Source organism: Schistocerca nitens, chromosome 2 (assembly GCF_023898315.1).
Source record: "Schistocerca nitens isolate TAMUIC-IGC-003100 chromosome 2, iqSchNite1.1, whole genome shotgun sequence".
Taxonomy (NCBI): domain Eukaryota; kingdom Metazoa; phylum Arthropoda; class Insecta; order Orthoptera; family Acrididae; genus Schistocerca; species Schistocerca nitens.
In genome coordinates, this window is record NC_064615.1 from 614,460,003 (window position 1) to 614,479,647 (window position 19,645).

General features: G+C 43.2%; 1 protein-coding gene across 1 annotated transcript; it reads left to right on the forward strand.

Moving 5' to 3' along the window:
• The first annotated feature begins 6,180 nt into the window (after positions 1–6,180).
• LOC126234521 (larval cuticle protein 16/17-like) lies at positions 6,181–14,170 on the forward strand. The gene is made up of 3 exons (XM_049943218.1): positions 6,181–6,223; positions 10,213–10,313; positions 13,920–14,170. Exons 1-3 carry the CDS (start codon positions 6,209–6,211, stop codon positions 14,119–14,121), a joined length of 318 nt encoding a protein of 105 aa, XP_049799175.1. The 5' UTR covers positions 6,181–6,208; the 3' UTR covers positions 14,122–14,170.
• The last annotated feature ends 5,475 nt before the right edge of the window (positions 14,171–19,645 follow it).

The following is a 19,645-nucleotide window of genomic DNA, read 5'->3' on the forward strand; positions in this document are numbered from 1 at the left end:
CAACTTTGTGATCAAGAGGAACCTATACAAATAAAGTTCCATAACATGATCGCCGATTCGTTTACTGATTTTTTGTCTTCAATTGACAAACGAGATTTCTGGAAGCGAATATCTTGCAGTAAGTCTTGCTATTTCCCTAACGATCATTATCGAAACTGAATTAAAAATTTTATTCCTAAACAAACTGCAGCCAAATTTCAATATCAGGAGTTTCTGTATAGCCATAATCGCAGAAGTACAAAAGTATTACTAGACACATGGTTTAAAAATATGTCCAGGAGGCTCCTCAGTGCCAGCAAACCCATTACAAATTTGACGCAAGAGTTGAATAATTACTTGGACGAAGTCGGTAAACTTTCACCTTTACTCCAAAGGGAGAAGATAAGAATAGCTGCAAACTCTATTTTGTTATCACATGATCAAGAAGTAGCCAAGACAGGTCTAGTGGAGCCTGGAAGATTGTTTCCGAACGAAATAGAGCTTTAAATCCAGCATCCCTTACTACCAAGGAGGAGTGATGCTTTCGTTCTTTGGAAGCGTGACAGGCCTGTCGTTTGAGGATCAAAAACATTTATCTTTGGCATCAAGTTCTGTGGCTTATGAAAGACTGGTATCTTCTTTCAGTGATAATATTTCCAACGAAAGGAGACGACTTACAGATTAACACATTATACGACGAGTGTTTGTGACCATATTATTCGTCCGGATAACCACGCTTGTTAGCACGGCGCTTCCGGACCGAATACGGCCGACGGATTAATGAGGAGAGCTAATGTGCCGGTCAGCTAGATGTGGCTAGGCGGTTTCCCACATCCTTCTAAGTGAACACCGGGCCGGTGCCCAAGTCCCGCCTCACTTACATGATTCGAAAATATTTAGAAAACGTTCGCACATTTTTACGTGGATGATAGGAAGGGCGTTTAGTAAGTAATGCAACACTTTTTTTCGGCTAATTTCGGTTTAAAAAATGCGCAATTTGTTTTGGAATATCGTGGAATATTTGCTCTTCAGCCCTTATAGTCTCATGAAGTTCCGATGGGTGACAACGCTACACTCAGCCTTGAAAACGGCATATGTAAAGGAGGTGCGTTCAGACTACAGAGCTGTCATTAAGTTCCTTTTGACGGAAAACCAGAACATCGCAAGATATTCATAGGCCCTTGCAGAGTGTCTAGGGAACAAAAGCACGATTAGTCGTTGGGAGAGGCGTCTGTCACCATTGCAGTAAGGACGCGCAAGCCTATCCGATGTTCCGCGTTCCGCCGGTAGCACACAGCTGTGGCTCCTGCTATGTTGGGACGTGTGGACACTCTCATTCGAGGTGATCGACGTATCACAGCGCGACTTTACTTCTCTGTTGGTAGCCCTGACACACTTGTCCTAAAATTGGGGCTCTCAAAGATGTGTGTTCGCTGTGTTCCTCACTGCCTAACAGAAGACTATGAAGAGAAACGAATGATCATTTGTGCGGAATTGCTTGCGAGTTACAAGACTGACCATGGCAATTTTTTTATCGAAAGTCGTAACAAACGATAAAACATGGGTTCATCACTTCGAACCGAAAACAAAACAGCAGTACATGGAGTGGTGCCACACCATCTCTCCTCCGAAGAAAAAGTACAAAAGCCGCACCCTCAGGCGGTACACTCATGGAGAAAGTCTTCTGGGGCTCTGGAGCGGTTATTCTGTTGGTGCTCTCGCTCAAGGTGCAATGGTCAGCTCCGTGGTGTATCGCGCTACAGTCAGGAAATTGAAGAAATGAGTTCAGCGCGTTCATTGCCACAAACGTGCAAAGGAACTTCTCTTTCTCCGTGACAACGGAAGGCCTCACAAGTCTGCGCACACGAGGGGAGCTCACTCAGGTTCATTCCACTATTCTTCCTTATCCACTCTACAGCCCGGTTGGTTGGTTCGTCGATTTGGGGAAGGGACAAAACAGCGAGGTCATCGGTCCCTGCAGCCCAGACGTCACACCTTCCGACTCCCACTTGTATGTGGGTGATGGGGATGTAATTGATGCAGAAAGACGTTGGCTCTGACGTCGACTAGAGTGGTAGCATGTGGGTGCACATGTCCTCCGAGTAAGCTGGAATAAGGCTGTGGCGTTGAAAGGAGATCATGTTGAAAATAGGGTTTTGTAGAAGGGGGAATAATATGGCGTTTTGGAGTCCTGAATAGAACCAGCCTTTTTACAGAAAAAAGAAATTACTTATTGAACAACACCGTAAACGCTCAAAGACGTATTTGCACCTTAAGATTGGAACATATTTGCAGCTGCGTGCTCAAATATCTTTGGATGACGACTTTAAGACCCGAAAAAGTAGGGCTGTGGTTAAAATGATTAAGCGAAAAATGGAGTTCAAAATTTCTGCAAGACGGTAAAGCAAGAAGTAACAGAGTAAGTAGATTCAAAACATTCCTGGTACATTAAAACTGTGTACCGACCGGGATTCGAACCCAGAACTTGACTTTCCAGGGAAATGCTCTTATATTCCACTTTTTATCTTTTCTCTCGACTTTGCATCGTAAAGAACCGACGTGCATGCCGCCAGCCAGCGACCGCTACGCCAAGTTGGGCGGCGACAACAGCTACGCTTTTTCCAGTACCTGCCTTCCGACTTCTAAACCTCGCAGGAGCTCTCCTGCATAGCTTCCGGGATTCGCACTCTTGGAAGAAAGGGAGACGGGAAGAAATGGCTTAGCCACAGTTTAGGCAGTTCTTTCCAGAATAAAGTTCGAAATGTAGGCTAAAGGTGGGGGGCAAAAGTGAAGCTGGAAGGATGGGTCGTGTGTCTGCCTGAGGAGCTCAGTTGGTATGAGCGTCGTCCGGTAAAGGTAAGGTTTCGAATCCCGGTCCGATGATGTTTAAAAACATAGAACACCCCGCTGCAAAGTAAACGCTTCATTCCAGATTCAGTTACAAGCATTTCACCAGAGGAGGGGGGGGGGGGGGGGCGGAACTTTGAAATTTTATTTTTTTTATTATCTAGTAGGAAACAAAACTTCTGGATAAAAATATCGTGGATGAGGGGCTGTTTGTTACAGGATGACCAGAGTTAAAGCAAAAGGCCACATTACCATCTTGTGTGAATGAAGAAGAAACTGGTACCTACAGATTGGAGAATTGCGGAGGTCGCACCAGTGTTTAAGAAGGGTAGTAGGAGTAATCCATCGAACTACAGACCTATATCATTGACGTCGGTTTGCAGTAGGGTTTTGGAGCATGCTTCCTGCGTTACAAAACGGATCTTCCCTGAGCGTTATTGGTAGAACCCTTACTGCAATCTATTTGGCGCAGCGCGGATATCAGCATGTGCTGTACTGAGCAGTCGCCTGAAACCACTGAACTAACGTCAGTCACGATGTGTCGGTGTTTCCAGGGAAAGAGGTGCAACTGTTATAAGACCAGTCACTGACCCCGTGTTTCAGATCCACTATAGCGGCTTCCTATAAAGTTTCCAGATATGGGTTCACGTTTCGTACTTAACAACTTATATTCAAGTCCTACGTCTGCATAAAGATGGTAAACAGGAACATTGTGCGAATATATTTTTCTTATAATTCAAATGTTTCTTGGAAGAAACAGAGCAAGTTCTTAAACAGTGGGTGTGAAGACTCTAACAACGACTTTCTTCCCTTTATTCCTCCATACTTTCAGGAACAATACTGTAACAATGATGATAACAACTAAAATTCATTAATTCTGTGTGATTGTCTAGTAATTTTCTTGTAAACAATATGCTTAAACCAGATTTTCTCTCCTAAAATTAGTACGTGCCAAAGAAGACATAGTGAATTCAGAAAAACCATATAATTGCAGTACTTCCAAATAGGGAAGACTATTCAGTTTCAGGATTACTTAGGCTTCTATTTCTTATTTTATTGGAATGTCTTACACTTATTTCTTTGCCTCAACAGAAAATTCCATTACTTTCTTCGTACATTTAGTAGTGAATTTTCCGCTAAAATGAAAGCAGAAATGGCTTTAAGAGACGTTAATCATCGACTAAAATGATGATGATGATATTTGTTTAAATTCTGAAATTCTTTGACTATGTCGCAAATAGCGAGATGTCAGTTAACGATACGAAGGAAACGTCTCGGTTACGATGGACAACGTACGTGCTCGTAAATCTTGGCATTCATCCTAGCAATGGCAGTGCCATCGCAAAAAGCCCTTTATCGGACATTTGCAAGTCAATTTCGACCGATTCTTCTATCAGCTGATGTACAATGAATGCACAAACAATGTTGCCGTCCCATTAGAGACCAGTTACGGTGTAGTTCAAGCTGGCCGTGGACATCCAAGATGAAAGCTGCATTATTGGAATTTCCTTCTATGGTCTGTTGTCGCAGAAATTAAAATTAAATCCCGGTAACTGATATGTTGTATTCTACACAGGAACAGGAATTATGGAAAAAACAATTTATGTAACAATACTTCTGAAATGGTCTCTTTCAAGTCTGTAAACACCTTTCGATCAACAATTTACATCACTGGAGTGCCGTTCGACAAAACAAAATATCTGAAAAGTAATATTAGTCGAATAGAATTTGATTCATGGAATAATGTGTTGTATAGGGCAAATGCAACTAGAGGAAAAAAAATCGTATTCCATATAACCTCTCCTTGGTAACTATAAAGGTCATTTCGCAGAAGCTTAGATGTGGTAGGCACTAGATGGCATATTCCTTTTAACATCAGATTCTGCTAATGAATTAACAGCTTAATCTCAGAGGGTTCTAACTTACGTTGATTTTGTAATGAAGTAAATGGAAAGTTTGTTCCTTGCATTCATAAAAGCCATCATCGTAGGATGCAGCAGGTGCATATTAAATATCCAACCACTAGTAGAGTCAAGGATAACAGCACAGGTCTTTAAAAAATTGGTTCTTCTACAGGGTGTCCCAGCTATCTTGTCCACCCAAAATATCTCTGGGACAATAACAGCTATTGGAAAACGACTTTCACCCGTATCAATGTAGGGCTGGGGCCCATGAATGTACATATTTGGAAACATTCTAAAACGAAAGCATATGTGTTTTATAGCACAAACTTATGTTTTTTTAAATGGACCTCTGTATTTTTTCTTCAGCAATCCATAGCATGACAAAGCACATACAGAATGGCGTTCATTGCATCGCAATATTCCCATTACATCCCGAGATATTAAGACGCGAAGTTGACGCTTGAAACACCCGACATGCGCTGCTAGCGCACGTCCTGGGGCTCAGGTGTGAACCCCATGCTGCCCGTAATCGCGATGTGATTGACATGTGTAATCACACCTCCATACTTATCAAGAGGGACACTTACTTGTCAATCACATCGCGATTACGGGCAACATGGGGTTCACGCCTGAGCCTCAGGACGTGCGCCAGCAGCGCATGTCGGGTGTTTCAAGCGTCAACTTCGCGTCTTAATATCTCGGGATGTAATGGGAATATTGCGATGCAATCAACGCCATTGTGTATGTGCTTTGTCATGCTATGGATTGCTTAAGAAAAAATATAGAGGTCCGTTTAAAAAAAACATAAGTTTGTGTTAAAAAACACATGCTTCCGTTTTAGAATGTTTCCAAATATGTACATTCATGGGCCCCAGCCCTACATTGATACGGGTGAAAGTCGTTTTCCAATAGCTGTTATTGTTCCAGAGATATTTTGGGTGGACAAGATAGCTTCAAGTGGTTCAAATGGCTCTGAGCACTATGGGACTCAACATCTTAGGTCATAAGTCCCCTAGAACTTAGAACTACTTAAACCTAACTAACCTAAGGACATCACACACACCCATGCCCGAGGCAGGATTCGAACCTGCGACCGTAGCAGTCCCGCGGTTCCGGACTGCAGCGCCAGAACCGCTAGACCACCGCGGCCGGCGACAAGATAGCTGGGACACCCTGTATATTGCTCCTGAGAAATGTTTTATGCTTCAGTCAGACACTTCAGTGGGCTAGTAATTATCTAATTTAGACAGAGTTTCCGCTTTCGATCGTTCTCTGACCGCGTCTGGTCTGTCACAGAAGCTGTAATAAGTGTTACGTATACGGCAGCTGACCAAGGTTAGCCAGTAGGCGTCAAAACAATGGTGGATTCCCAGGGGAAGCCGGTAAACAGCAGGCGACTAGCCCTATATAAGGGCTCCAGCTGCCGGGAAGGACCACAGTCGATCCTCAGCTCGCTGAAGAACCGCCACAGAAAAGACATGAAGGCTGCAGTGGTGAGTATGGAGGCCCTGTCTTGTTTCTTTTCGATTTGACAACGTGTCTCTCCTTTCTGTTATTTTAACTTCGGTAGTGCCTTTGTAGACGTTCTTGTGTTCTCTGCTGTGAATATTGGTAATATATTTATTTAGAAATTTTAAATTTGTTCGCTGTGTAAGTCTGAGCCGTCACCAAACGGTAAAACTGTCTACATATCTGCAGTTTCATTACTGTAGGTAGCTGCATTAGTATAGCCGTATAAAAGGTATTTAGAATCTGTACCATATGACGAGGCCAGTCTCGGACAATAGTTAAAACTAGCAGCGACCGGTGGGTTCCTAGTACTCTCAGCCAGCATGATTTTTCTTTAGTCGTCACATACCAGCGGTAGTAGCACAACTTCCATAATGTAACTCTTATTTAAAAATAAAATTTAACATCTATTTCAATTTAAAACTAGCATCCTGACTCTATCCGTATAGATTCTAAGTTTATTTTCAGTGCCAAAAGTTTATAGCAATCTACTCATTCTGCTTTCTAATTTTGCGACAGCCATTTGTCTACAGATACTGTTTAAACACGTTTGCCTAGTAATTTTCAGGAGCCATTATACACTACCATTTGTTGCAAATCCTGACCTATAAGACTCACTATTTACTTCAAGCAAAGGGCGCCCATGCCCGGAGGAAGGGGGACTTCCACTATGGCCCACAGGCAAGGGAAAAAAATGTAATGTAGCCAGGTGTTTTTCTTTCAAGAAAATGATTTGAAAGTCGGTATTAGGCAGGTTCTTAACTGGGTCTTTTACAAGTTGCCATTCGTCTTTCAAAATTCACTCTGAGAAAAAGAAAGAAAAACCGATGCACCACGAAAGAATTATTCGAATGGGACGGAAATCGATAGATGTAAATGTACAGATAAATAAATGATTACAGTTTCAAAAAAATTTGATGATTTATTCAAGGGGAAGAGCTGCACAAACTGAGCAAGTCACGGCCGTGGTGGCCGAGCGGTCCTAGGCGCTACAGTCTGGAACCGCGCGACCGCTACGGTCGCAGGTTCGAATCAAATCCTGCCACGGGCATGAATGTGTGTGATGTCCTTAGGTTAGTTAGGTTTAAGTAGTTCTAAGTTCTAGAGGACTGATGACCTCAGAAGTTAAGTCCCTTAGTGCTCAGTGCCATTTGAATTTGAGCGAGTCAATAATGCTTTGGTCTACCTCTGACCATTATGCAAACTGTTATTCGGCTTAGTATTGACTGATCGAGTTGTTGGCTGTACTCCTGAGGGACATCGTGCCAAATTCTGTCCAGTTGGCTCGTTAGATCGTCAAAATCCCGAGCTGGTTGGAGGGCCCTGCCCATAATGCTCCACGCGTTCTCAACTGGGGAGAGATCCGGCGACCTTGCTGGCCAGGGTAGGGTTTTGCAAGCACGTAAACAAGCAGTAGCACCTCTCGCTGTGTGCCCAGGATGGCTTGTTATGAAGAGCAACAAAACTTTACCGTAATGTTTCCGCAGATGACAACCAAAGCGGTCCAGATATGAAATGACACCCCAGGCAATCGCTGGTGGTTGTCTGGTCGTATGGTGCGATACAGAGAGGCTGGTATCCCACCGCTGTCTGGGGAATCTCCAGATTCGTCTTCGCTGATCATCGCTGATCAGTCAGAAACGGGATCATCACTGAAAACAATTCTACTGCAGTCAATGACATTCCAGGCCGAAAACGTGTCTGGAGACGCCCCGTACAGTGGCAGGATACTAGCCGCACTATCACCCGCCTTATGACTCGACAGCTGGGAGTGATGGTGCCATATCTTTTTATAGCAGGACCCTTTTGGTTGTCATTCGCGGCATCCTTGCAGTACGGTACGGTTCTACACCCCGTTTCATTGCCCTTCACGGCAGACTATCCTTGACTTACGCCGGCCGCGGTGGTCTAGCGGTTCTAGGCGCGCAGTCCGGAACCGCGCGACTGCTACGGTCGCAGGTTCGAATCCTGCCTGGGGCATGGATGTGTGTGATGTCCTTAGGTTAGTTAGGTTTAAGTAGTTCTAAGTTCTAGGGGACTGATGACCACAGATGTTAAGTCCCATAGTGCTCAGAGCCATTTGAACCTTGACTTACGTTTCAGCAAGATAATGGCCGCCCGCAAACAGTGAGAGTTTCTATTGCTTGTCTTTGTGCTTCCCAAACCTTACATTGGCCAACAAGGTCACCAGATCGCTAGCCAATTGAGATTGTTGGGAGCATTATGGGCAGGGACATTCAACTAGCTCGGGATATTAACGATGCATCGTGCCAGTTGGGCATAATTTGGCATGATATCCTCCAGGAGGACATCCAACAACCCTATCAATAAATACCAAGCAGAATAACTATTTGCATAAGGGACAGAGACGAAACAAAGCGTCATTGAATTGCTCAATTTGTGAAGCTATTTCTCTCGAATAAATCGTCCAATTTTCTGGAATTGTAATCATTTGTTTGTCTGCTCATGTACATCACGTACCAATTTCCGTCCAGTTCGGATAATTCCTTCGTGATGTGTCTTCTTTTTTGGCTTAGCTTGTTTTAAACACACTCTATACCTCTAGCCCAATCCCCTGTATAGACTACTGTAAGGGCGCCCTTGGTTCAAGTGTTGACTACTAATTATACAAGTCGAGTCAACAAAAGTATCACAATGCAACACTTATTCCGTTAATGTGATGATATAGAATGTATGTGTAAATGTTCCCCACGGAAATTAATGTAGACGACTCTCGGATCTACTAACAAGATGGTGACCTCGACTTTAATTCTATCGTATATTAATTCGCCACTGTTCGCACTGGTACAGGAAACTTCATGAACGTGTCTTTGTCTTATTATCTTCAAAATGTTCAAATGTGTGTGAAATCTTATGGGACTTAACTGCTAAGGTCATCAGTCCCTAAGGTTACACACTACTTAACCTAAATTATCCTAAGGACAAACACACACACCCATGCCCGAGGGAGGACTCGAACCTCCGCCGGGACTAGCCGCACAGTCCATGACTGCAGCGCCTAGGCCGCTCGTCTAGTCCCGCGCGGCTGTCTTATGATAATGTGTATTAGGAAGCGCACAAAATTTAATCCGAAAATATTCTTGACTGTTTAAAACTGACGCGTTGCATGTTGAAGCCAGTCTAAAGATCTCTCGACCGATGCTCGTTTAGTGGTCTAACTTTTCGCCAGCACGAGTGGCAAGCATTGTCAAAGTGGACCCGCCATCAGGAATGCTAGCCTCTCAAGCAGACGAAACGTCAGAAAAACCATAAATCGATAATCAGTTGAAGATCCCGAGATGAGTGTCAACAGCGACACACCAAGAAGCGGCTGCGAAAGCTTCAGTAATTTTATAGTTTAAAATTGTTGACTTCTCCGTGGCTCGACCTGGTGCCACGTCTTTCATGGGCAATCCTCATAATTACTGAGGCACTCAGTCACACCTCACAGTTCAGCCTACCAGTACTTCTCTCTCCTTTTTCCATAGCCCTCAGATCATCTCCTGCATATTTAGCTCGTATATTAATTGCGGTCTAGAACGAAAAATGGGCCATATGAAGGCAAATCAGAAGTGATCTGGCGCGACTTTCAACCGACGTATGCTTTTCATGCGCTTTCTCCTTCATATTTACGTCGGTTCTGTGCTTTGTTTTTTATTCTTTTTTCACTTTGGATACACATTCCGTCAACTACAAATATTGGAAAAAACATATAGAACATTGATCCGCAAACACAAATTTGGCACACTTGCATTTCTATCTCCTCTTAAGCGTAGGTATTTTGTTCTAGAATTGCTACTCCCAAATTGAAATCTCTATTCTTCTCATAAGCTGGTAGTATATAGAGAAAGAACGCCCTAGTTGCTAGTGCAGTTTGTATGAATACACATTCCACGTGGAAGAAGACTATGCGTTACGTGTGTAAACTCCGACTAACAGATTAAGCATGCCGATGTTGGCCATCCTGTTGCAGGCTCTCCTTGTGCTGGTCGCCGCCGTGATGGTGTCCTGTGACGTCATCCCCATAGTTTCGCGCACCGAAGAACGCGATGCCGCCGGGCAGTACTCCCTGTCGTAAGTACCGCACCCATCACACGCAGAGCGTGAGGGCTGCCTGCGCGTAAGGCGTATCCTCAGACAGTTGCTATGTATTCACGAAAGTTCGCAGATGTAATTAGTAGTTCTACAGACATGAGCTGAAGGCGGCGATGGTGTTATTTAAACAGCCTATCTACCAACTGGTCATTCAAGACTGATCACAGAAATTAATATATATACAGAAGCTCTAATTTTGTTAACGAGTCCATAATGGTTTCATGTTGGACACTGGGACAATGAAAGGATATGTTTTATGAATTCCGTCGATTTCGGTATTTCGCCTTTTTAGGTTTTTATTTCCAAAACTTATTTCGGACCAAAGACTCCATCGTCAGAGTTTCGAAGACATGTCGCAAGTGACTCCTGAAAGCATATCAGGAGTAAAAACCTAAGAAAATTATAAAAGCAGATAGTCGCCCAACTTTTTCATAAGATATTTATAGATAGAGTCTTCACATGGAAACATTTTGTCTTTTTACATCCGACACAAATGTACAAAGTTGTCGTCTCCAAGACAGATTGTAGGTGGACAAAACTCTGTTTCTTCTTACATTATGGATCACTGTTCCTATGTAAATGTTTCAGTAATGCTAATGATATGTTTCCAGTGGCCCTTCCTTAACACCCTTCTCGAGAAAACAAAATCTGAGACAGCCGTTGTATGTATCCATTTACGCCGCAGAGGTACTTTTGACGTACACGAGAACAAGGACACGGAACTTACAGAGTACTCAGTCACATTCCTATTGTGTACATCCAGTAGTAGGAGACTGTAAATGTACAGAAGTTGTGCTACACTGATCTCCACAAATGTGAGGTACACTAAAAGTCAAACGACCATTACTACATATAGTTCAATCGTGAAGTTTAAAATCATACTGTGCCACAAAAGTAAATTGTCCAACAAAATAGTAACTAATTTATAGCGTAAGTATATGCCGAGGAACTGAAGCTCTCATTTCCCATGGACAAAGGCGAAATGGTGCGTAACACACGTTGAGATATTCCTAAATGCGAATATATTGATGTAGAAACAGTGGGTAGACGTGGTGTCATCCGAAGTCTAATGGTTTGTTCGGCTGTAGTTCTCGGTAGTGTTGACGTAGAGGTGTTTGGTTTCCATAGGAACGTTGATTCTCATTTGGACATCATTCTCTTTCATCCCGTCTCGTTGTATACTGATCAATACACTTCGTTTTGGATATAGTCTCTTAATGCCTTTCAGTGGGCTGGCATTACGATATTTTATAGGGGATTGCACACCGCAACTCAAGTAACAATGAGGTGCGTGGATTACACATCAATATAGCGAATTGTCTGAGACTTTAATTTCGTCAGATATAAACTTGTCGCTTTATGATGGCGAAACTCTTTCTTTTGACTACAGTTATGGCATAAGCGGTGCTCTTCAGTACGCAGCTGCTGTAATTTCTTAGAGACAAAAGCGACGGAAGTTATTCGTAAAAAGATATAACAAGAATTATCTGCTGTAGTGCAAATCAGATAAGAGAAACTTCTACGCTTGGTACAAGTGACCACGCGACTCAGAATTTTGATTCAGTTCGATGATGGTGCTTAAAGAGAAGATAGCTTTCTCACTTCCTTCGCGTGTATATAACAATTTAATACCTTGACAACGGAATCACACATAAAACTGAGGGCGTAAACATTAAAGCTGAAAGGTTAATGTAGAAAAAGCTAGAAAGTTAATACATGCAAATTAAAGTTGGAGTGTACATTGCCTCGATAATTTTCATTTAGAGGATCAAGACCCCTTAAGCAACGAGGTTATTGTAAAGAAAATAGTGTATTAGCTGGTTAGGGATGGAAAGAGGTGCCAGTTGCTATCCTGTTCAATAAACCATGACTGAGCATGCGAAATGAGTACAGACACCGACACGTTCCCAGTACTGACCCTTGTCTCAGCAGCTGTGGTATCTCGAATTTATATGTCACCGAATTCACCCCCTCGAAGTCGCAACAAGAGACTGAAATGACAAATGACAAATTAAGAAGAAGACAAAACAAGAGACAAACAAAACGTCAATTGCGATTATTATTGCGTTACATTACATTATCTGATTGCATGGATCTTATGGAGAGGGGAATCTAGGACGTGGGAAGAGATCAAAATGTACATTGTACTTCACTACAATATAATGAAATGACTTAATATTTTGAAATTTTATTGTAATACGCTGCTAATGTTAAACACACACACCAATGCCCGAGGGAGGACTCGAACCTCCGCCGGGAACAGCCGCGCAGTCCAGGACTGCAGCGCCTAAGACCGCTCGGCTAATCCCGCGCGGCAACATTTCAATCATAAGAAAAATAGCCGTTCAAGAGAATAACGATAACAACTTGTGAAGAGAGTTGACTATCCGGAAATCTAAAACAAACCTACAGTGCAGGACAAAGCTCAATTTTCTTGACGGACAGTAACGAAAGAGTGATACATTAACATATTGCTGCGATTAACAAGGTAAATGACTATTATACGTTTGCCTTTCTTCATCATTTGGCGTCGTATGGATGTTACTCAAAGAAGAATAAGACTATTACTGTTCACAATATGTATACGATTGACATAGAGAGTGCTGTTGGAAGCACCATGAGGCTTTTCGCTGAGTATGCTGCTGTATAAAGAGAACCTTAACGCTAAAAGCTGCAGCTAAATGCAGGAAGGTCCGCAGAGGATCGACGCATGATGCAGGGACTGGTGAAAACATTCAGTGTATGACTGTAGGATTGTCGAACAATCAGTGGAGCCAGTCGTATCCATTAAAAGTCTGCGTGGCGAGCGATTTAAAATGTAGCGACCACATAAATTGGTAATCATAGAAAAAGCAGATTCAATGGTAGGATCTCCAACAAGTATAGTCCACCCGCGAAGGAGACGGGTTACAAAATCTTCGTTCTGTCGGTGCATTATTACTGATTGTCACTCTGGGACTCTTTACGGGGTGGGAAATAGGGAAGATCCAAAGAAAGGTAGCTCATTTCATCAAAGAAGGGTAGCACATTTCACGACAGATTCATGTGGTAATCGCGAATGTGCAACGAAAACCGTCATCCATTTCCAGAGGCCCAAGCTAAAAGATAGGTTTACTGTTTGAATTTCAACAGTATACTTTCCTAGAAGAGTCAACCATTATATTGTTTCCTCTCGCGTATGTCTTGCGAAAAGGCCGTGAAGGAAACATTAGATTTGAGTTCACACAGAGGCACACTATCACTCGATCTTCCCGAACTCCATTCGTGACTGGAACAGGTTAAGTGGGAAGAAACAGTGGTCCACAAAATACCATCCACCAAGAACCATTCGAAGACATGCAGAGTGGGTGTAGGTATAGATGTAGAGAAAAAAAGAAAAAGAAAACAGTATAGCGTCGTATTCCGGAGCCCAGTAGTTTTTGCTGTCGTTACATGTGATACATTGGTGTTAAAGTGTTATAGTACTGAATAGATATTCTCATCACGTCACTGTTATTGCAGAGGATCTCCCTTGTGGACACTGAGATGATGGTGCTAGTACTAGAGACACTGGCAACTCAGACAATCGCCTTCTTCTCCTCGCAGGTACCAGACAGGCAACGGCATCACGGTGGTGGAGCACGGCGAGCTGAAACCCACCCCTGACGGCAAGGACCACGTTCTGATCAAGACCGGAGGATACCAGTACACCAGCCCCGAGGGCAAGCCTGTCGACATCAGGTACAAGGCCGACGAGTTCGGCTACGTCGCCACCGGAGACGCCATCCCAGTTGCACCTGTCGCCTAAGAACACAGAACTGGATTTGTTGCTGCTGATTGCTCTCCTCTGTACAAAAAGAAAAGATCATGACGTGAACGAATAAAATCGTTTAACAACACCTGGGCTGTTCTTCTTTAACCTTACCACACATCTGCAGCATTTAATTTCACTTATATTGTTGCTGGTAATCTAAAATGGATCTTATACTTTCAATGTCCCATTGAAGACTTGAGACATAACTTATTGTGTAACTTCACACATAAATAATTTTGGTTCAAAATGGTTCAAATGGCTCTGAGCACTATGGGACTTAACTTCTAAGGTCATCAGTCCCCTAGAACTTAGAACTACTTAAACTTAACTAACCTAAGGACACCACACACATCCATGCCCGAGGCAGGATTCGAACCTGCGACCGTAGCGGTCGCGCGGTTCCAGACTGTAGCGCCACCCCGGCCGGCCATAAATAATTTTCAAATGCATAAAGAAAGAAACCCAAATACCTCACCTAACATCTAGCAACAATGAAAAATTAAAGGAAAGAAGAACATGAGCAGTAAACTGTAACAAACTAACACTAAGAGTGTTAAAAAATGTTTAGTGCGAGCGTGTATAGGCTTGGTCTAAAGGGAAAAGAGAATGAAAGAATAAACTTCATGACTCTAAAACAATAATTTTACTGTAAAATAAAAACTAAAAACTCACAAAAGCCAGCCTGTTCCAATACGCATATCTCTGCACATCCCTGAAATCAAAGTCTCTTATTGGGGTAACATTTACACCGTTTTGCTTCATCCTGTTCATAACGTAGTACTCCTAACATGCTTGTATCCGCAAAGTAGTCGACGCCTTGAGATTCAGGCCATCCCACTAGTCGACGGCTGTCCTCCTAAGAGGATTCAATTCCTGGCAGAAAGAGCTGAACACGTCGCTATTGACGAAATAAAATCGATGGATGTAAAGGTAACTTCCAGAGTATCCCAAGGAAGTGTGTGATATGACCGTTACTCTTTACAGTGCACGCTGCTGGAAAAAAAATTGTGCACCATTTTAGAGATTTCCAAATCACTCAAGATTTATCGTTGCAACAGTGCATATGCAGTACATGAAATAATTACATTTACAGATCAATAGCACAAGCGGTTCTGAGCTACCAGATATCAACCCATGCCGAAACAACTATATTAGTAGACGGTGTAGTCTCCAGGGGTGGCAATGCAGGCGTTAACTCTGGCGTCCAGTTAATGGTGCAGATGGGGAAGACTGTCCTGGGATACGTTAGGTCACACCCGCTCTATCAGTTTACTTAGTTCTCTAATAGTTGTTGGTTGACGAGTAGCACCATTCACTTCTCGTCCTATCAAGTGCCACAGGTGCTCGAGTGGGGACAAGTCCACAGATAGTGACGGCCAGGGAAGTTGCTGCACGTCTTGGTAAGTACGTTGAGTTTCATTGGTACTGTGTGGGCGAGCATTATCCTGTTGGAACAATACATCACCATTCTGCTGCAATAACTGCAAAAGTACTGGTCTAACAACATACTGCAGGCACTGAGCAGTGGTTAGGGTCTCTTCTCGAAACATTAAATATGAACGGGAGCTGTAACTTAACGCATCGCAGACCATAAACATGGAGTGGGGCCAGTGTGTCCCGGCTGAATGCACTCTGAGACAGCGCTCACCAGGTCTACTGTGCAAATCTTTTTTTAGTAATAATAAAAATACCTAAATAAGGAAGTTAAGTTTTTGTAACCAGAAGTCGATTATTTTGTTTTACAATTAATGGCTAAATTCTGTAACTTTATATCTTCTCTCCTTTGAGTCCGTATTGAGTTGAACTTACTTCCATGTTGTCGAGATCTACACACTTCTGTTAGGTGTTTCTTCTTCCGACACCGCAAAACTATTCATTCTTGACCGTGTAGCTAATGTAATTTTCATTTATCGGACTTCTTCCCCATATGCAGGCAGCAGGTGTGACATGACCTTTTCGTGGTGCGTGGAATAAAATAAAAAGGCTTCATATTTTGCACTGAGAGAAATTATTATTCAGAGACCGTGAAAGCTACTACACGCATCTCGTATCTGAACACGTCCTCTCTCCACGAGAAGTCAAGACATATGGTGAGAAAAAAATTGAATGAGGTCTTTATCATTTGTTCTCGCCTTCCGGCGTAGCAAAATACATCTTTTGCGGGCGCTTACAGCGGTTATCCTTGGCTTTTCCTACCTACCAATATACTACGTAGTGCGCACGAATGAGCATCACTTGCGTGCAGGCAGAATCTGCTTCCATCGCTGAAGACCACGGCATGCCATTCCATCTTCCATGTGATCCACTGGCGGCATCAGTCGAGCCGTGCACGTCGATGTTGTGGCGTGGGTGGAAGAGGGCTAGGGGTGTGTGAGCCCGCAGTCCCACTGCTAATAGCTGTTTCTCAGGAGTTCGTGTTGACATTTGTGGGCTCACGAGCCCTGTTATCTGTGCTGTGTTAGCTGTACGATCTGCCACAACTGCCCTTACAATAAGACGACCCTGAGGAGCGTCTGTGCTGCCAAGACGTCCAGAACCTCGTATACGGGCGTGAGAACGTTCACATGACCTCTGACACCAGCATCTCTGACGCAGCATGTTCAACTTGTGGGGCAGTTCTCCGAAACGATCATCCTGCCACAGTTTGACCTCTTTCAAACTCGCACTGTTGGCTAAAGGAAGTACGAGTGCATCTTCGTGGCGTGGTTGTTCGCTTGCTTCACACGTTCGCAACACACTGAACCTTCTGGCTGTGTGCATTCCCTATCTGGTAGCTATACCGCTACGCTGTCTGTTGGCGGACAACGTTAAAACCATTAAACCATTATCAGCACATCTACTATCCCTACAGGTGGCACATTCCGTCATCGGGTCGAAATCGACATTCTCTTTCCAGATGCAGTATTTTTTCCGGCAGTGTACATAAATGATCTAGTAGAAAGTGTGGAAAGCTCTTTAGGACTGTTCGTAGGAGTAGCGCCAGAAGACAGTGTCGATTTGCAGAATGACCTATAGAGAATTGATGGATGGCGCAGAATCTGGCAGCTGACCCTGAACGTAAATCGATGTAGCTCATTGCGCTTGCGTAGGAAGAGAAAGCCAACTACACTATTGATGAAAAATTGCTGGAAACAGTATCTACCGTAATATATCTAGGAGCAACTGTCCAGACCGAACTTGAGTGGAATGACCATATAGAACAAGTAGTAGGAAAAAGAGATACCAAACTGAGATTCATAGGAAGCACGAAAGAGATGGCTTACAAGGCGCTTGTTCGACCAGTTCTTGAATATTGCTCATCAATCTGGGATCCTTACTAGGTAGGACTGATAGAAGTGAGAGAGAGAGGATTCAACAAAGAGCGGCGCGTTTCGTCACAGGATCGTTTAGTCGCCGCGAGAGGGTTACAGAGCAGGTCAACAAACTCCAGTGGCAGACACTATAAAAGAGGCGCTGTGCATCACGGTAAGGTCTACTTACGAAATTTCGAGAGAGTATTTTCCGGGAGCATTCGGAATCGTTCTTCCCACGCGCCATTCGCGAGTGGAACAGGGAAAGGAGAGCATCAGTTAGTGGTACCAGAGGTGCCCTCTGTCACATTCCGGCAGGTGGCTTGCGCAGTATTGATGCAGATGTAGTTGTAAGAGCATTTATTGTGAGAAAATGTCTCCTGTAGACAAAGCAAGACATTTTATTCGCACGATTCCTACCTTTTTAAAATTTCAAATTTTTGATATTAACATTTGCGAACCTATAAAATGATCCCTATCCCCTATTCCTTATTTACAATTAACTGCTGAACCATTCAACGTTAGGCTTACCTCTGCTATGGCGTTCCACTACCACCTTCTAGGGAGTCTCCTCTTTCACCATGTTAAATGGATTTGGTATCGAATGGCGAGACACCTCTGACAATTGTAACAAGGTATCTGACTTCTCCCTGTTCTCACTGAAGTGTAAGCGTCACCCATTGTATGTGCAAAGGTCGTATTGAATCGTTGTAAAATAAAACATTAAGTTTTAGTATATTTGATCTTCATGACAAATACGTGCGACGGAAACGCATGTGGTCTAGAAATACCATATGGCATCGAACGATTCTATTGGGATTCATTTCACGTATCTGATTTAATGCGTCTCTCAGCGGGCTTTACAAAAAAAATGGTTCAAATGGCTCTGAGCACTATGGGACTTAACATCTATGGTCATCAGTCCCCTAGAACTTAGAACTACTTAAACCTAACTAACTTAAGGACATCACACAACACCCAGCCATCACGAGGCAGAGAAAATCCCTGACCCCGCCGGGAATCGAACCCGGGAACCCGGACGTGGGAAGCGAGAACGCTACCGCACGACCACGAGATGCGGGCGCGGGCTTTACAGTGGGAGTGTCTCTCAGGGGGTGACTCAAACTAATTATTAATTCCCAAAGAAATCAGTTACATATTACAAAAAATTTCAGCTCAGCATAAAAGAACGATCTGAACATCAGGGATAAACCTTACATTACAATGGTCCCTTGTGCACACGAAAAGATACTGTCTAAATTAGTTAAATGGATCAGCAGGAACATCTCTCGAAATGAAGTGGGATAGGATGCCTTCCACTGCGGGGATAGAAAGCACAAAGGCAAGCATGCTGGTTAAGAATTTAAGCATTCCGATCACACCTGTTCAGAGAAAGTATCACCATGCATGTGAGAGGTCATTTTACTCAGGGCATCTAGTGTCATGCGGTTAAGTTAGAGGCTACAAATGGATAAATGAAACAGGACCAACTTGCGGTAGAAGTTAATTAAACCCAGTAAAACTTATTACAAGAGTGTAATATTTTTGATATGGTTACTCATTATGCACGGAGAATCGAGTCTCTTTGGTAATAGGGATCATTTATCGTAAAATACAGGTTTGTTGCCACGTGATTGTACGCAGAGTTTTGCTTTGAGAAAGAAATTAACAGCCTACGAAGACGATGGGAAGAAGAAATAATAAACGAACTCAAGATTACAAAGAAACACACATGGGGCCACCATTAATGAAAGACACCTAGTCCACTCAACTACTTGAATTTCGTCACCGTTTAAAATTGCACTCAATTCACACTCCGCCAAACTTACAGTATTGGGTGAAAAAGAGGCCAACGCGGAACTGGATACTTATGAACAGACAGCGCGAAACGACCACACTGATAGATCCTATGGAAGAACAAATCGTGAACACAATATCTTAAGCTGCACGCGAATCTATTAGTATCCACATGCGAATTTGACGGAAAAGGATAATTGATCAGTAACGGAACGTGAAAGTGCTGATACATTCAAATCAACACCGCCTTAACTCACACAACGCAACTCGGCTTACTGTATACTAAGACCCTGTTCCAAATGAACAACCTTCCTCACACAACGGACTCTGCAGGAAAAATGTCCCCAAAATACCAGCCTCTGCTCATTCGTTAAGGACAGCACCTCATTTCTTTCTTTCTCTCTCTCTCTCTTAACAAGGGGAGGGGTGAC